This window comes from Nicotiana tabacum, chromosome 23, assembly GCF_000715075.1.
Source record: "Nicotiana tabacum cultivar K326 chromosome 23, ASM71507v2, whole genome shotgun sequence".
Lineage (NCBI taxonomy): Eukaryota > Viridiplantae > Streptophyta > Magnoliopsida > Solanales > Solanaceae > Nicotiana > Nicotiana tabacum.
The window spans coordinates 100085797-100102836 of record NC_134102.1 but is presented as its reverse complement, the minus strand read 5'-3'; the positions used below and the strand labels follow the sequence as shown (position 1 = coordinate 100102836).

General features: G+C 39.2%; 1 protein-coding gene across 1 annotated transcript; it reads left to right on the top strand.

Annotated features, from left to right (window-relative positions):
- The first annotated feature begins 1258 nt into the window (after nucleotides 1-1258).
- On the top strand, nucleotides 1259-3232 carry LOC107768418 (acyl-lipid (9-3)-desaturase-like). Its single transcript, XM_016587549.2, has one exon. The coding sequence runs from the start codon at nucleotides 1662-1664 to the stop codon at nucleotides 3003-3005; it is 1344 nt and encodes a 447-aa protein (XP_016443035.1). The 5' UTR covers nucleotides 1259-1661; the 3' UTR covers nucleotides 3006-3232.
- The last annotated feature ends 13808 nt before the right edge of the window (nucleotides 3233-17040 follow it).

Sequence of the window (17040 nt, the reverse complement as noted above, 5' to 3'; positions counted from 1 at the left end):
AACTTGGGTTTTATTTGGCAAACACATATTTGGCCATAGATTTTGCCTATATTTTGGCCAAATTTCAAATCCCAAAACCAGCTCAATAGCTGGTTTTGGGCCAAAATATCACTATTATATTTTTTAAAAATTGCCCCAAACTTTTATATTTTATAAAAGAGCCCACTATTTATTATTTTGTAACGATGTTGCTTCGTCTTTTCGGTCATCTGATAGTGTATCATGTAGTTCATTATAAAAATGATAATTTTGTATCAAATTTATTTATGTTCAGGACTATGGTTTGTAATAATATAATGAATGTTATTGATAATGATACTGTTGGGTATTTGTGATAGTTTTTAGAACTTGTGGGTATAAGTCATGTTTCATATTTCTCCAAACCAAACTTCACCCAAAAGAGATGTCCAAACACATTTTCATCTTTAAACCGAACTTCACCAAAATTAGATTTTTCAGAATAAATTTGGAAATCTATGGCCAAACGCTAGCTAAGTTTAGGCACACAAAGTCTATTTCTATATCATGGTAAATGTACATAGTTACATTTATTTTCTGCTATATAAGTCTTGTAATACATAAAATGATTGCACTTTTGATTACTCAATTATGGATAAATTTTTATTTTGATCAGTGTAACGTTTGACTAAAAAGGGCAATTCAGTGCACTAAGATCCCGTTATGCGCATGGTCCGAAAAAGGGCAAGACCACAAGGGTCTATCATATGCAGCCATACCCTACGTTTATGCAAGAGGCTATTTAATCTTGAATTCTCTAAAATTTGTGTTGTTGGTCTTCTTACGTCGGATAAATGTTATTATTATGTTCTTTACAACTATTTTACTTTCAAATATGAAATAACAATACAAAGTTAGCATAACACAGGCACTACGCACTATTAAATGGTTTATTTATAATGATTCGCTAGAAGAAGAATACATTCCAATTAACGGGATGTTAAATGTACTTAACCAACTATTACAAGGACTAACATATGAGTCTGTCAATGTTTAGGGAATTGTATGACAAGAAAACATACAAAAGTCACGTAGTATGTAATTAAACTGAAAATTTGCACCATGTTGACAGCCTGCAAACATACCCCACAACTCTCGTACTGAACTTGTAAATATTTCCCAGATCTCATGCCTTCTCTCCTAGGCCCATTGCCGCATTCCAAGATTTTACACGTTCTCTCTCCCCCCCCCCCCAAACCACCCACCCCATGAGAAAATATCTTGGATGAGACAGCTCAGAATTTCATTAAAAACCTCCCAAATTTAACCTATTATTCTGTGTTAGACAGACAGGGTGAGCAGACTCGGTAGGTCTTTTGAACAGAGGCTTAACAGTTCAGTACTTCGACTGTTAGATATACACTGAAAAGGAAAACATGTTAATTTTCTGAAACCACATATATCCATCTATACGGAAAAAGAAAAATGTTCTGTGGCGCTACTTAAATCCCACAAGTTGTCTTTACTATAGTCACACAAATATAAAAGGGGTAGTAGAGAGATCAGAATCTCAATCCAAGATTACATCTTTTTCTCTATGGTCTAATAAATCTTGGATCTTTTTGTTTCATTTCCTTTTTTCAGAAAGAATATAGAAAAAAGGGTCTTTCTTCAGATCTCTTTTTCTATCATCTTTTCTTATTATGGCAGATTTAAGGAAGTACATTACCAGTGATGAGCTCAAGAATCACAATAAACCAGGGGATCTGTGGATATCTATTCAAGGTAAAGTATATGATGTCTCAGATTGGGTTAAAGAACACCCTGGTGGTGATTTCCCATTGTTGAATCTTGCTGGTCAAGATGTCACTGATGCCTTTGTTGCATACCATCCTGCTACTGCTTGGCAGTATCTTGACAAATTCTTTAATGGGTTTTATCTCAAGGATTATTCTGCTTCTGAGGCGTCTAAAGATTATAGGAGGCTTGTATCTGAGTTTACTAAACTGGGGTTGTTTGAAAAGAAAGGCCATGTTTGTTTCTACACCATGTGTTCAATTGCAATGTTGTTTGCTGTGAGTGTTTATGGTATCTTGTGTTGTGAGAGTGTGTTGGTTCATTTGATGAGTGGTGGTTTGATGGGGGTTCTTTGGATTCAGAGTGGTTGGATTGGTCATGATTCAGGGCATTATCAGGTAATGAGTACACGTGGACTCAACAGATTTGCTCAAGTGTTAACTGGGAATTGCCTTGCTGGAATCAGCATTGCTTGGTGGAAGTGGAATCACAATGCTCATCACATTGCTGTCAACAGTCTTGAATATGACCCTGATCTTCAACACATGCCATTCTTTGTGGTATCTTCCAAGTTTTTCAACTCACTCACTTCTTATTTTTATGATAGGAAGATGACTTTTGATTCTTTTACTAGATTCTTGGTTAGTAATCAGCATTGGACATTTTATCCTGTCATGTGTTTTGCTAGGATCAATTTGTTTGCTCAGTCATTCATATTGTTGTTGTCCAAGAAAAATGTGCCCTATCGAGTTCAGGAGCTTTTAGGGGTGGTTGCATTCTGGATTTGGTATCCATTGCTTGTTTCTTGCTTGCCAAACTGGGGTGAAAGGATAATGTTTGTTCTTGCTAGTTTCACTGTGACTGGAATTCAGCATGTTCAATTCTGTTTGAACCATTTCTCATCTGACATTTACGTCGCACCGCCTAAAGGAAATGATTGGTTTGAGAAGCAAACTAGTGGCTCTCTTGACATATCATGCCCTAGTTGGATGGATTGGTTTCACGGTGGATTGCAGTTTCAGATTGAGCATCATTTGTTTCCTAGATTGCCAAGATGCCAACTGAGGAAAGTCTCTCCTTTTGTGAAGGACCTCTGCAAAAAGCATGGTTTACCTTATAATTGTGCCTCCTTTTACATGGCTAATGCTTTGACCATCAGCACCCTCAGAGCTGCAGCTTTACAGGCTCGCGATTTAACGAAGCCTGTCCCAAAGAATCTAGTTTGGGAAGCTGTCAACACTCACGGTTGAGACTGAAGAGCTCAAGGAAATCCGTGGGATAGTTCTTTTTCTCATAATTGCTGGATTGGAGAAAAGAATTTCCGCTTTTATTATTTATGCCTAGTATTGATAAATTCTAGCAACGACAATTTTGATCTTCATTTTGATGGAGATGCATATCATTGTAATATCTAGGAGAGAACAATTGTACTATTTCAGTCTGGTAAGGGCTTAATCTATTGTATTTGATCCAGAAAGCAGCAAGAGCAATTCATATTGTCCTTCCCTGGTTCAATTTTAATGTATAGTTTTTCAGGTTGCTGCAGATTTTGTTTTCTGCTCTAGCACCGTGTTAAAGTAGTATTGTGTTTTCTAGTTTTGGGTCCTTTCCTCGTTGTAGATTTGCCTACACCCTGATTATCACATGATATTCTATAGTCAACCAATTCCACTCATGGTTTTTGTTGTCTGCTTATATGTGTTTCAGAGTACAGGTTCAAGTTTGTGCATTATTGTGCCATAGGAATTAATCGTTTCTGATGGACGTTCATGGCGTTTAGTCTCAAACATCTTGGTGCTTGATATCGAGTTTGACAGTGTTCGCGAACATAGTTCTGAATTTATATGTGATTGCATGATATCAACTCATTACACTTCACTTTCACAAAAAGGTCCTGTTGATTTCTCTTTGCTTGTGACTTGCAATAGTCTCGCATTAGTATTTTGCTCTCCCAAATGCAACTGCCTGTCAATCTCTAGAGCTTTCTTTAAACTTGCAGGCCAAAATTTTGTTTAATTTGATTGTCATATCTTACTGAAGTGGTCAAAATGTTTAAGGACATACTTGTTATATGCCTCACTGAATATTTTTGTCTTGTCTAATTTTGCCATGTTTGTACTATCCTTTGTCTATAAACACTTCAATGCAACTCCAGCTGGATATGGTTCTCCATTTCTTAGACTGACAAGATTACTCTTTCATAATATCTTGGAAGAAAATATCTGCCATGAATTCAATTTGAAGGTGGACATGTTAGGACGCGATGAAGGTCAAATTTTTGACTCAGCGTTTCTTCTTTCATGTTATTTCTTCTAGTGCGACACTATGTTGCTCGAACTCTCCGAAAATGTCACCGGGTGCATGGCGGATCCTCCAAAAGCAACATTTTGGAGAGTTTGCGCAACATATAGCTATAGAAAATTCTTTTCAAGTCCATTGTACCAGTTGTTAGGCTACTTCATTTGATTAATGTTATTGCCTCAAAACTTTTTAAACTATGTTAGAACCTTTTCTATATCTGCAGAACTATCCAAAGTCAATTTTTCAGTCGACTAGCATACAACTGCAAATATGCTAGTTCGCTGAAAAATTGACTTTGGATAGTTCTGCAGATATAGAAAAGTTGCTAACATAGTTTAAAAAGTTTTGAGGCAATAACATTAATCAAAATATGCTTAGTTTAATATAACATTCAATGGCAAAATGGTTTCTACCTTTCCCCGTTTCTGCTCATTGTTTTCTCAATATGTTTTCTCACCTTCTGTTTGATGTGGGAAATTTCGAAAGCAATGTGAATTCAATTTTAAAATTTACACAGATACCCACAAAATGATAGAAGATAAAAATGTTGATGATTAACAAAAAAATAGAAATTATCTCATTATGGACATATGTAAATTGAGACGTTGACTTATTGTCACATTCAGCTTTTAAATGCATTATTTTAATCTTTCAAAAGCTTTGGCTTTTTAGTTCTGGTTTTACTTGAAACTACATTTAGATCTAAGACTCTTGATTTTAGAGCTTAGTTCATGTCTCATGAGTATTAAATTTATTTTGTATTATTTTCAAGTGATACCAGCCTATATCTAAAATATATTTTAAAAATGTATATATACATTATATATTGAAAGTTTTATGCAAAGGGGTGTCCCGAATTCCGTTCTCTGACCGTGAAGCAATTGCTGTAAAAATTGCATGGGGCGCCCTATTTGGTCGCTTCCTTTTAACTTATACCTGTTTTGTTTTTCTGTTTGTATCCGTACCCCTTTTTTTTTGTTAAAAGCGTTTTAAAAAGATGATTTTGCCCTTCAGAACTATTGACAAAACGGTAGACTACAGGATAACATTTCAACATGTTTTGGCAAGAAATTTTAGCAAATGAACTAAATAACTTAAGCATGTTTAGTCTCAAGTTTTAGCAAATGAACTAAATAACTTAAGCATGATAAGTCTTGAGTTTTAGCAAATGAACTAAATAACTTAAGCATGTTTAGTCTGAAGTTTTAGCAAATGAACTAAATAACTTCAGCATGCATTAACAAAAATTCATTAGAAAATTACATATTGCAAGACAAAAATTTAAGCATATTTAGTCTAAAGTTTTCGCAAATGAACTAAATAACTTTAGCATATTTAGTCTGAAATTTTAGCAAATGAACTAAATAACTTAAGCATGTTTAGTCTGTATTGCAAGACAAAAATTTAAGTATGTTTAGTCTGAAATTTTCGTAAATGAACTAAATAACTTCAGCATGCTTAGTCTGAAGTTTTAGCAAATGAACTAAATAACTTAAATATGTTTAGTCTGAAGTTTTAGCAAATAAACTAAATAACTTAAGCATGTTTAGTCTGAAGTTTTAGCAAATGAACTAAATAACTTCAGCATGCATTAGCAAAAACTCATTAGAAAATTACATATTGCAAGACAAAAATTTAAGCATGTTTAGTCTGAAATTTTCGCAAATGAACTAAATAACTTCAGCATGTTTAAACTTAAGTTTTAGCAAATGAACTAAATAACTTCAACATGTTTAGTCTGAAGTTTTAGCAAATGAACTAAATAACTTCAGCATGTTTAGACTAAAATTTTGGATAAAACTCATGACAAAACTGTTGATTGCAGGATAAATAACTTCAGCATGCATTAGCATAAAGTTTTAGCTTCAATGTAAAACAACTTCAGCTACTACTGTAATTGGCTGAAGTTTTACACCATCTCGCATGCTAATGAATAACCCCTGGTACTGTAAAATAACGTCATCTCCAAAGCCCAAATGTTAGCATGCTGCTATGTTTATTAGGGCTTGTTTTACAGTATGCTAATGCGAATGAGGGCATCTCCAAAGTAGCATGCTAATGCTAATACTATCAGGGGTGTAATTGTCATATTATTACGAATTTTTTGTCAACTGGCTACCAAATCAATAATTTTTAAAAATAGGGTACAGGTTAAAAGGTGAAACAAATATAGAGTACGACTGCAAATTCCCCCAATTTTAATCTGATTCAGTAAAATGAGAAGCGGTTGAGCCACAAACAAAAGAGTCTATTTGTTTGAGACTAATCAAAACAATTGTAGTAATCAAATCATTAGGTAAATAAATTTGCAGCACAAGTTTCTTTCTCCCAAATTTTGAGCTTGTCAAAATGGGAAAAGAGACATTACTCATTCACACGGGCGTACACAGGATTTTTCGCAAGCAATGTTGATATTTTAAAAAGTGAACAAATAAAAAAATATAATAACAACTCCATATTAAAAAAAAGATTCAAATTATCTATCTATCTATCGATCTATATTTATATTTATACTATATTAAAAGCACAAAGACCCTCAACTAAATATCGTTCACCTTTTTTTTACAGATTTTACATTGGACAAAATTGTCATTTAATTATTCTTCCTACAATTTAGGAGTTTAAAATCAACTAAATTATGGCCATTAAATATTTTCCTATTTGAAATGTGTAAGACTTCCTAATATTTAGGAGTTCAAAATCGATTATATTTTTCCCTATATAATTCTACCTTATTTGAACTATATAATATAATTATATTTTTTTAATGTTTAAAACTTTGACATCAAATAAACTTTTACTTAATAAAAAAGATGCATTTATGTTTACCCTCAAAATTAGATAACAATTAAATTTGTAAGTGGTTTTAAGGATACGCGGATTAACCTATTACAAAGCGATAAATTAAGTTACTATTGAATAAACAAAGATAAATTGAATTCAAACCACACGAGTTGAACAATTTCAACCTTAGTGAAATAGCCACTCTCGAGCCGGGCTCACCACGACCGGCACAGATGACAAAGAACAAGAGCTAAAGACAGAAAAAATAATAATATATTGCTTTTGAGTGCGTGTTACAATGTACTTCATGAATTATTAGACCCCATTTATATAGTAAGGGAGTCCTACTTTAGGTACAACTCTATAAAAGGTAAAAAATCTTCTGATCCATTGATTGCTGGTTCCTTATCGATATGTGCCGAGATCCCCGCCGTGATATTCGACCGAGCACGGATATTTCGGCTTTCTATTGGCTATAAAGGATTGTCTGACAATGTTCTTCGAAGTCGTTCGAGGCTAGTATCGATTCAGGGACCATGACTTCGATATTCTCGAGGGCATGCGTCATACTTTCAGGTTCTGGACCGGTGGGACTTTGGCTCGTTATCGGTCCCTTGCTGCCATGTCTCGAACCTGGCTTATTTTGTCAGAGGCCGGGATGTACCATGAGCTCGATTTCACCCGCATATAATTTACAAAATTACAAAACTTTGAATGAAATCCGTAATGAAATTTACCTATTAGAATATAATTCCTTCAATATATTCTGTTATTAGAATACATTTATGTCACGACCCGAAATTTTTCACCGATGGGACCGTGATGGCGCCTAATATTTCACTTGCCAGGCAAGCCAACGTTAGAGAATCTTTAAACCAATTTCTTATTTTCATTCAGTAAATAACAATAATTAACTAAGATGAAATATAATAAGTGCGGAATATTATAAAAATATATTAATTACTACCACCCGGATTTGGAGTAATAATTCACGAGCATTCTAGAATTTACTACAAGTAATAGTCTGAAAGAAATACAACTGTCTGAATGAAAGAAAACAGTAGGACATAAAATATAGACGAGGACTTCAAGGTCTGTGAACGCCGACAGATCTACCTTGATTCTCCGGACAACAGACCAGTAGAAAAATCTCGATCAACCTGAGCCAGTACCAAAATCTGCACAGAAAGTGCAGAGTGCAACATCAGTACAACCGACCCCATGTACTGGTAAGTGTCGAGCCTAAGCTCGACGAAGTAGTGACGAGGCTATGACAAGACACTCACATATAACCTGAACAGTATAATAATGCTAGTGGCAACAACGTAAATAAAAAAAGGCAGAAATAATGGGAAGGGGACATACAGTGGGGGAATACAATATAAAGAGTGAGAATAATGAAAAGACAGAATTAAACAGAAAATCCTTAAATATATTGAGCAAATAAAACATCAAAGAAAAACGGTATGGCATCACCCTTCGTGCTTTTACTCTGAACCAAACCAATTAAATAAATAGAACGGCACGTCATCACCCTTCGTACTTTTACTCTCAACCTCACCAAATAAATAAATAGAACGACACGGCATCACCCTTCGTGCTTTTACTCTCAACCTCACCAAATAAATAAATAGAACGGCACGACATCACCCTTCGTGCTTTTACTCTCATAATATACACGGCATCACCCTTCGTGCTTTACACTCCTCCTCACAATATAAATAATGCATGCACGGCATCACCTTTTGTGCTTTACACTCCTCCTCACAAATCACAGAATCAATAACAACGGATAGATAAGAGTATCACAAAGAAACCAGTATTTTACCCATAATCAATAGCACAATGTAACCTCAACCTTGAATCAATATTCGAAAGTTACCAAATCTCAGTGAAACCAGATATAAGTCACCCAACATTTCAAATAACCCGCTAAGCATGGATAGTAGAATTTAAGGCTACAAAATAGGCAAGAATAGAATTTCACTCGCATGCTATGGCTTGACAACGACGCATAGATTTTCGTCACCTCATCTATACATCGTATTTAACAACCAAACACGTAGCAAATAAACACATAATATATATTCCCTCAAGCCAAAGTTAGACACGACACTTACCTTGCTTCGAAGACCACTTAATTCTTAATCACATCTTTTTCTTTGGAATGCACCTCCAAACCATGCGTATCTATTCAAAAATGACTAATAACCTTAAATATTACTAAAGGAATTAATTATATTTCATAAATTAAATTTCCCAAATTTCCACCAAAAAAGTCAAAAAATCAACCCTGGGCCCGCTTAGTCAAAACCCGAGGCTCGGACCAAAATCCATTTACCCATTCACCCCCGATCCCGAATATATAATTGGTTTTGGAATCCGACCTCCAATTGAGGTCTAAATCCCCAAATTTGTGAAATTCCTAGTTTCTACCCTAACCCCTAATTCTACCATGAAAACTCTAGAGTTTAGGTTGATAATTCAAGAAATGTAATGGGTAATTGAAAGAAAATAGTTTAGAATCACTTACCAACACTTTGGGGAAGAAAATGACTCTTGCAAATCGCCTAAACCCGTTTGGTTCTTGAAAAATGTTGAAAAAATAGCTTAAACCCGTGTTTGATTCTGTTTTATGCATTGGGCGACAGTGTGCATCGCGTTCGCGAGGCTACTGTCGCGTTCGCGAAGGGTACTGGCTGCCAAGCGTTCGCGTTCGCGATGGTTACTCCCCCTGGCCTTCGCGTTCACGAGACATTACTCTCCCCCAGGTGTGCCTAACACTACGCGTTCGCGATCAAGCCTTCGCATTCGCGAAGAAGAAAACTTCAACTCCCAGTTTACTCGCAAAGAAGGACCTGCCAGAACACATGCTGCAGCAAAATACTAGATTTTCAAAGTCCAAAACATCCAGTGGCCTACCCGAAACTCACCCGAGCCCTCGAGGCTCAAAACCAAACATGAACACAAGTCTAAAAATATCATACGAACTTGCTCGCGTGATCAAATTGCCAAAATAACACCTAGAACTATGAATTTAGCACCAAATAAAATGAAATTCTCAAGAACACTTTAAAATTCATATCTTCTCAACTGGACGTCCGAATCACGTCAAATCAACTCTGTTTCTCACCAAATTTCACAGACAAGTCTTAAATATCATAATGAACTTGTACCAGGCTCCGGAACCAAAATACGGACCAGACACTAACAATGCCAAACATCAATCAATTCTTAAAAATAATTAATTTTCCGACTTTTAATTTTCATCAAAAATTCATAACTTGAGCTAGGGACCTCCGAATTCGATTCCGGGCATATGCCCATTCCCATAATTCGATACGGAGCCACCGGGACCGTCAAAATACAGATCCGGGCCCGTTTACCAAAAATGTTGACCGAAGTCAACTAAAATCAACTTTTAAGGCATAAATTCTTATTTTCATTAATTGTCAACATAAAAGCTTTCCGGGAACATGCTCGGACTGTGCACGCAAATAGAGGAGGGTAAAAATGAGATTTGTAAGGCTTAAGAGCGCAGATTCGAGTTCTAAAACATAAGATGACCTTTTGGGTCATCACATTCTCCATGTCTAAAACAACTGTTCGCCCTGGAACAGACATAGAAAAGTACCTGGGCTGGTGAAAAGGTGGGGATATCTACTCAGCATATCAGACTCGGACTCCCAAGTAGCTGCCTCAATAGGCTAACCTCTCCACTACACTCGAACTGAAGGGGACCTCTTTGATCTCAACTGGCGAATTTGCCGGGATAGAATTGCCACCGGCTCCTCCTCGTAAGTCAAATCCTTGTCCAACTGGATAGAGCTAAAATCTAACACATGGGACGGATCGCCGTGATACTTTCAAAGCATGGACACATGGAATACCAGATGAACAACTGCTAAACTAGGTGGCAACGCAAGCCTATAAGCCACCTCTCCCACTCTCTCTAGAATCTCAAAAGGTCCGATATACCTAGGGCTCAACTTGACCTTCTTTTCGAACCTCATTACACCCTTCATGGGTGATACCCGAAGTAACACTCTCTCTCCGACCTTGAATTCAACATCACGAACTCTACGGTCGGCATAAATCTTCTACATGGACTGAGCTGTGCGGAGTCGATCCTGAGTAATCTTGACCTTATCCAAGGCATCCTGTACTAAGTCTGTGCCCAACAACCGAGCCTCTCCCGGATCGAACCACCCAACTGGCAACTGACACCACCTACCATATAATGCCTCATAGGGAGCCATCTGAATGCTCGACTGGTAACTGTTGTTGTAGGCAAACTATGCAAGGGGTAAGAACTAATCCCAAGAACCTCCAAAGTCTATGACTCAAGCGCGAAGCATATCCTCCAAGATCTGAATAGTACGCTCGGATTGCCCGTCCGTCTAAGGATGGAATGCTGTGCTTAACTCAACCCGCGTACCCAACTCACGCTGTACTGCCTCCAAAATTGTGAGGTAAACTGCGTACCTTGATCAGAAATGATAGATACGGGCACACCGTGAAGACAGACGATCTCCCGAATATAAATCTCTGCTAACCGCTCTGACGAATAGGTAACTGCCACAAGAATGAAGTGCGCTAACTTAGTCAGCCTATCCACAATAACCCACACGGCATCGAACTTTCTCTGAGTCCGTGGGAGTCCAACAACAAAGTTTATAGTAATACGCTCCCACTTCCACTCAGGAATCTCCATCTACTAAAGCAAATCACCGGGTCTTTGATGTTCATATTTCACCTGCTGATAATTCAAGCACCGAGCCACGTAAGCACCTATATATTTCTTCATCCTCCTCCACCAATAATATTGCCGCAAGTCCCGGGTGAATAGAATACCGAGAACTGTGAGCCTCCTCAAGGATCAACTCACGAAGCCCATCCATATTAGGCACACAAATACGACCCTGCATCCTCAAAACTCTGTCATCTCCAACAGTAACCTGCTTGGCACCACCGTGCCGCACTGTGTCTCTAAGGACAAGTAAATGAGGATCGTCATCTTGCTGATCTCTGATATGCTCAAATAAAGAAGACCGAGAAACTGTACAAGCTAGAACACGACTGGGCTCAGAAACATCCAACCTCACAAACTGGTTGGCCAAGGCCTGAACATCCAATGCAAGCGGTCTCTCACCAACTGGAATATATGCAAGGCTACCCATACTGACTGACTTTCTACTCAAAGCATCTACCACCATATTGGCCTTCCCGGGATGATACAATATGGTGATATCATAGTATTTCAATAGCTCCAGCCACCTCCTCTGCCTCAAATTGAGTTCCTTCTGCTTGAACAAATACTGCAAGCTCCGATGATCAGTGAATACCTCACATGGCACGCCGTAAAGATAGTGCCTCCAAATCTTCAGCGCGTGAACAATGGCTGCCAGCTCTAGATCATGAACAGGGTAATTCTTCTCGTGAACCTTCAGCTGCCGTGAAGCATATGCAATAACCTTGCCACCCTGCATCAATACCGCACCCAGACCAATACGAGATGTGTCACAATATACTGTATAACATCCCGAACCTATGGGTAACACCAATACCAGTGCCGTAGTCAAATCAGTCTTGAGCTTCTGAAAGCTTGCTTCACACTCGTCTGACCACCTGAACTGGGCACCCTTCTGGGTCAATCTAGTCAACGAGGCTGCTATGGATGAGACCCCTTCCACAAATCGACGGTAATAGCTCCGCCAGACCCAGGAAACTATGGATCTCTGTAGCTGATGTGGGTCTAGGCCAGTTCTGAACTGCCTCAATCTTCTTAGGATCCACCTGAATACCCTCTGCTGATACAACGTGACCCAAGAAAGCAACTGAACTCAACCAAAACTTGCATTTTGAAAACTTGCATCCAAAGGTGCTGCTCATGCTCCTCTCGACTGTGGGAGTAGATCAAGATATCATCAATAAACATAACCACAAAGGAATCCAAAGAGGGTTTGAACACACGGTTAATCAAATCCATGAATGCTGCTGGGGCATTTTTCAACCCAAATGACATCACTAGAAACTCATAATGCCCATACCGAGTCCGAAAAGCTGTCTTAGGAACATCGGATGCCCTAATCCTCAACTGATGGTAGCCAGATCTCAAATCAATCTTTGAAAACACATTGGCACCCTGAAGCTGATCAAATAAATCATCAATCCTCGGCAATGGATACTTGTTCTTGATGGTGACTTTGTTCAACTGCCGATAATCTATACACATCCTCATCGATCCATCTTTCTTCTTCACAAACAACACAGGTGCACCCTAGGGCGAGACACTAGGTCTAATGAAGCCCTTATCAAGCAAATCTTGTAACTGCTCCTTCAATTCTTTCAACTCTGGCGGGGCCATGCGGTATGGAGGAATGGAAATAGGCTGAGTGCCTGGAGCCAAATCAATGCAGAAATCAATATCCCTGTCGGGTGGCATCCCCGGCAAGTCTATAGGTTGAAACTCATGAACAATTGACACTAAATCCATGGAAGGAACTTCCGATCTAGAATCGCGTACATAAGCCAAATAAGCTAGACACCCCTTCTCGACCATATGCCGAGCCTTAACATAAGAGATAACCCTGCTGGCAGAATGGCCAAGATTCCCTCTACACTCTAATCGAGGCAACCCCTGTAAGGCTAAGGTCACCGTCTTGGCGTGACAAGCTAATATAGCATGATAAGGTGATAACCAATCCATACCCAATATGACATCAAAATCAACCATGTCGAGAAGTAGAAGATCTACACGAGTATCAAGACTCCCAAAAGTGACCACAAATGAACAATAAACACGATCTACAACAATAGCATCTCCCACTGGTGTGGACACATACACATGAGCACTCAAAGAATCACAGGGCACAACCAAATAGGAAGCAAAATATGATGACACATAGGAGTAAGTAGATTCCGGATCAAATAAAACTGAAGCATCTCTACTACAAACTGAAACAATACATGTGATAACAACGTCAGATGACTCAGCCTTAGGTTTGGTTGGGAAAGCATAACACCGGAGCTGGGCCGCACCACCCTGAACTACGTCCCTAGGACGGCCTCTAACTGGCTGGTCTCCACCTCTAACGGCCTGACCTCCACCTCTAACAGTCTATCCTCTACCTCTGGCTTCCTGACCTCTGCCTCTGGCTGACTGAGCAGGTGGTGCAGCAACTGGTGCCGGAACCATGACACAGGAAATCTGATGCTATGAGCTGCTCGTTGCCCGAGGGAAAAATCTAGCAATGTGCCTCAGATCACCACTAGTGTAACATAACTTCGGCTGTTGTGACTGTTGACCCTGAAACTGACCCTATCGACCTGAATAACCACCTTGATAACTATGGAGTAGAGGTGCACTAATAGGAGCTGGTGGTGCACTGTAGGTTAGCTGATCGGAATAATGCATTTGAGGGCCACAACTACCTAAGGCACCGTGGGATGCCTGGAGCGCTGAATGAAACGGCCTGGGAGGATGGCCTCTACCAAACGTACTCTTCCCTCTAGACGAGGCACTACTTAATTCACCAGAATGACGAGGTCTCTTGTCAGACCCCTGACTTCCCTGAGTAAGAACCATTTCGACTCGTTTGGCGACATTAACAGCCACCTGAAAAGAAATTTCACTCCCAGTGTCCTTAGCCATCTGCAATATGATAGACTGAGAAACTCCATTAATAAACTTCCACACCCTCTCTCTCTCTCTCTCTCTCTCTCTCTCTCTCTCTCTCTCTCTCTCTCTCTCTCTCTCTCTCTCTCTCTCTCTCTCTCTCTCTCTCTCTCTCTCTCGGTGGGAAGCAGAAGAATAACATGACGGGCCAAATCCACAAAACGGGTCTCATACTGAGTAACAGTCATACTGCCCTGCTGGAGACGCTCAAACTGACGGCGATGCTCCTCTCTCAATGTGATAGGCAGAAACTTCTCTATGAAGAGCTGGGAGAACTGGTCCCAAGTAAGAGCAGGCGACCCAACTGGTCTGGTCAACAAGTAATCTCTCCACCATTTCTTGGCGGAATCATTCATGTGAAATGCAGCAAAATCGACCCCATTGGTCTCCACTATACCTATGTTTCGTAGGACCTCGTGACATCTGTCAAGATACTTGTGGGGATCATATGAAGGAGCACCACTGAAGTGAACAGTAAAGAGCTTGATAAATCTGTCCAATCTCCATAAAACCTCAGAAGACATAGCTGGCCCATCTCCAACTTGTGCCGCAATAACTGACTGAACTAATCCGACTGGCTGAGCTGCTTGAGCCTGATACTGGGGAGCTATCTGTTGGTGCCATGGGAAATGCACCAGTCTGGGCCACACTCTCTATAAGGCCCACCAAACGGACCAAAGCGTCCTGAAGTACTGGGGTGGCAATGAACCCCTCTGGAACCTGAGCTGGTTCGGTAGGAACAATTTGGGCTAGAACCTCCTCGTCAAGCTCTATCTGAGGCTCCACTGCTGGGGCTGCTGCTCGGGATCTAGGCTGTGCCCTGCCCCTGCTTCGGCCTCAACCTCTGCCCCGCATAGGACACTGGAGGCTCTGGCTGCTGCTCAGCTGAGGAAGCGGTACGTGTTCTCGCCATCTGTGAGAGAATAAGAGTAGAAGAGTTCAATCAGTATTGAGAAAGCAAGATGGCACGACAGAGAATAATAGAAGTGAAACTTGTTCCTAAACTTCATAGCCTCTAGAAGATAAGCACAAACGTCTCTGTACCGATCCTCCAGACTCTACTAAGCTTGCTAGTGAATCGTGAGACCTAGGCAACCTAGTGCTCTGATACCAACTGTTACGACCCGAAATTTCCCACCGACGAGACCGGGATGGCGCCTAACATTTCACTTGCTAGGCAAGCCAACGTTAGAGAATCTTTAAACCAATTCCTTATTTCCATTCAGTAAATAACAATAATTAACTAAGATAAAATATATTAAGTGCGAAATATTATAAAACTGTATTAATTACTACCACCCGGATCTGGAGTCACAATTCACGAGCATTCTAGAACTTACCTTGAGTCTCCGAACAACTGAATGAAAGAAAGCAGTAGGACATAAAAGATAGATGGGGACTTCAAGGTTTGTGAACGCCGACAGATCTACCTTGAGTCTCCGGACAGCGGACCTATAGAAAAATCTCGATCAACCTGAGCCGGTACCAAAATCTGCACAGAAAGTACAGAGTGTAGCATTAGTAAAATCGACCCCATGTACTGGTAAGTATCGAACCTAACCTCGGTGAAGTAGTAATGAGGCTAGGATAAGACACCCACATATAACCTGAATAGTATAATCATGCAAGTGGCAAGAACAGTAAATAAAGAAAAAATGCAGAAATAATGGGAAGGGGACATACAGTGGGGGAATACAATATAAAGAGTGATAATAATGAAAATACAGAATTAAACCAAAAATCCTTAAACAAATTGAGCAAATAAAACAGCAAAGGAAAACTGCACGGCATCACCCTTTGTGATTTTACTCTCAAACTCACCAAATAAATAAATAGAACGGCACGACATCACCCTCTTTTACTCTCAACCTTACCAAATAAATAAATAGAACGGCACGACATCACCCTTCGTGATTTTGCTCTCAACCTCACCAAATAAATTAATAGAACAACACGGCATCACCCTTCGTGCTTTTACTCTCATAATATACACGGCATCACCCTTCGTGATTTACACTCTTTCTCACAATATAAATAATGCATGCACTGCATCACCCTTCGTGCTTTACACTCCTCACAAATTACAAAATCAATAACAACGGATAGATATAAGTATTACAAAGAAACCAGTATTTTACCCATAATCAATAGCACAATGTAACCTCAACCTTGAATCAATATTCGAAAGTTACCAAATCTCAGTGAAACCAGATATAAGTCACCCAACATTTCAAATAACCCGCTAAGCATGGATAGTAGAATTTAAGGCTACAAAATAGACAAGAATAGAATTTCACTCGCATGCTATGACTCGACAACGACGCATAGATGCTCGTCACCTCACCTATACATCATATTTAACAACCAAACACATAGCAAATAAACACATAATACCTATTCCCTCAAGTCAAAGTTAGACACAATACTTACCTTGCTCCGAAGACCACTTAATTCTCAATCACATCTTTTTCTTTGGAATTCACCTCCAAACCCCTCATATCTATTCAAAAATAACTCAATAA

What these genes read in the sequence shown, in the direction of transcription:
- LOC107768418 (XM_016587549.2), top strand. Translation starts at nt 1,662, where the DNA reads ATGGCAGATTTAAGGAAGTACATTACCAGTGATGAGCTCAAGAATCAC.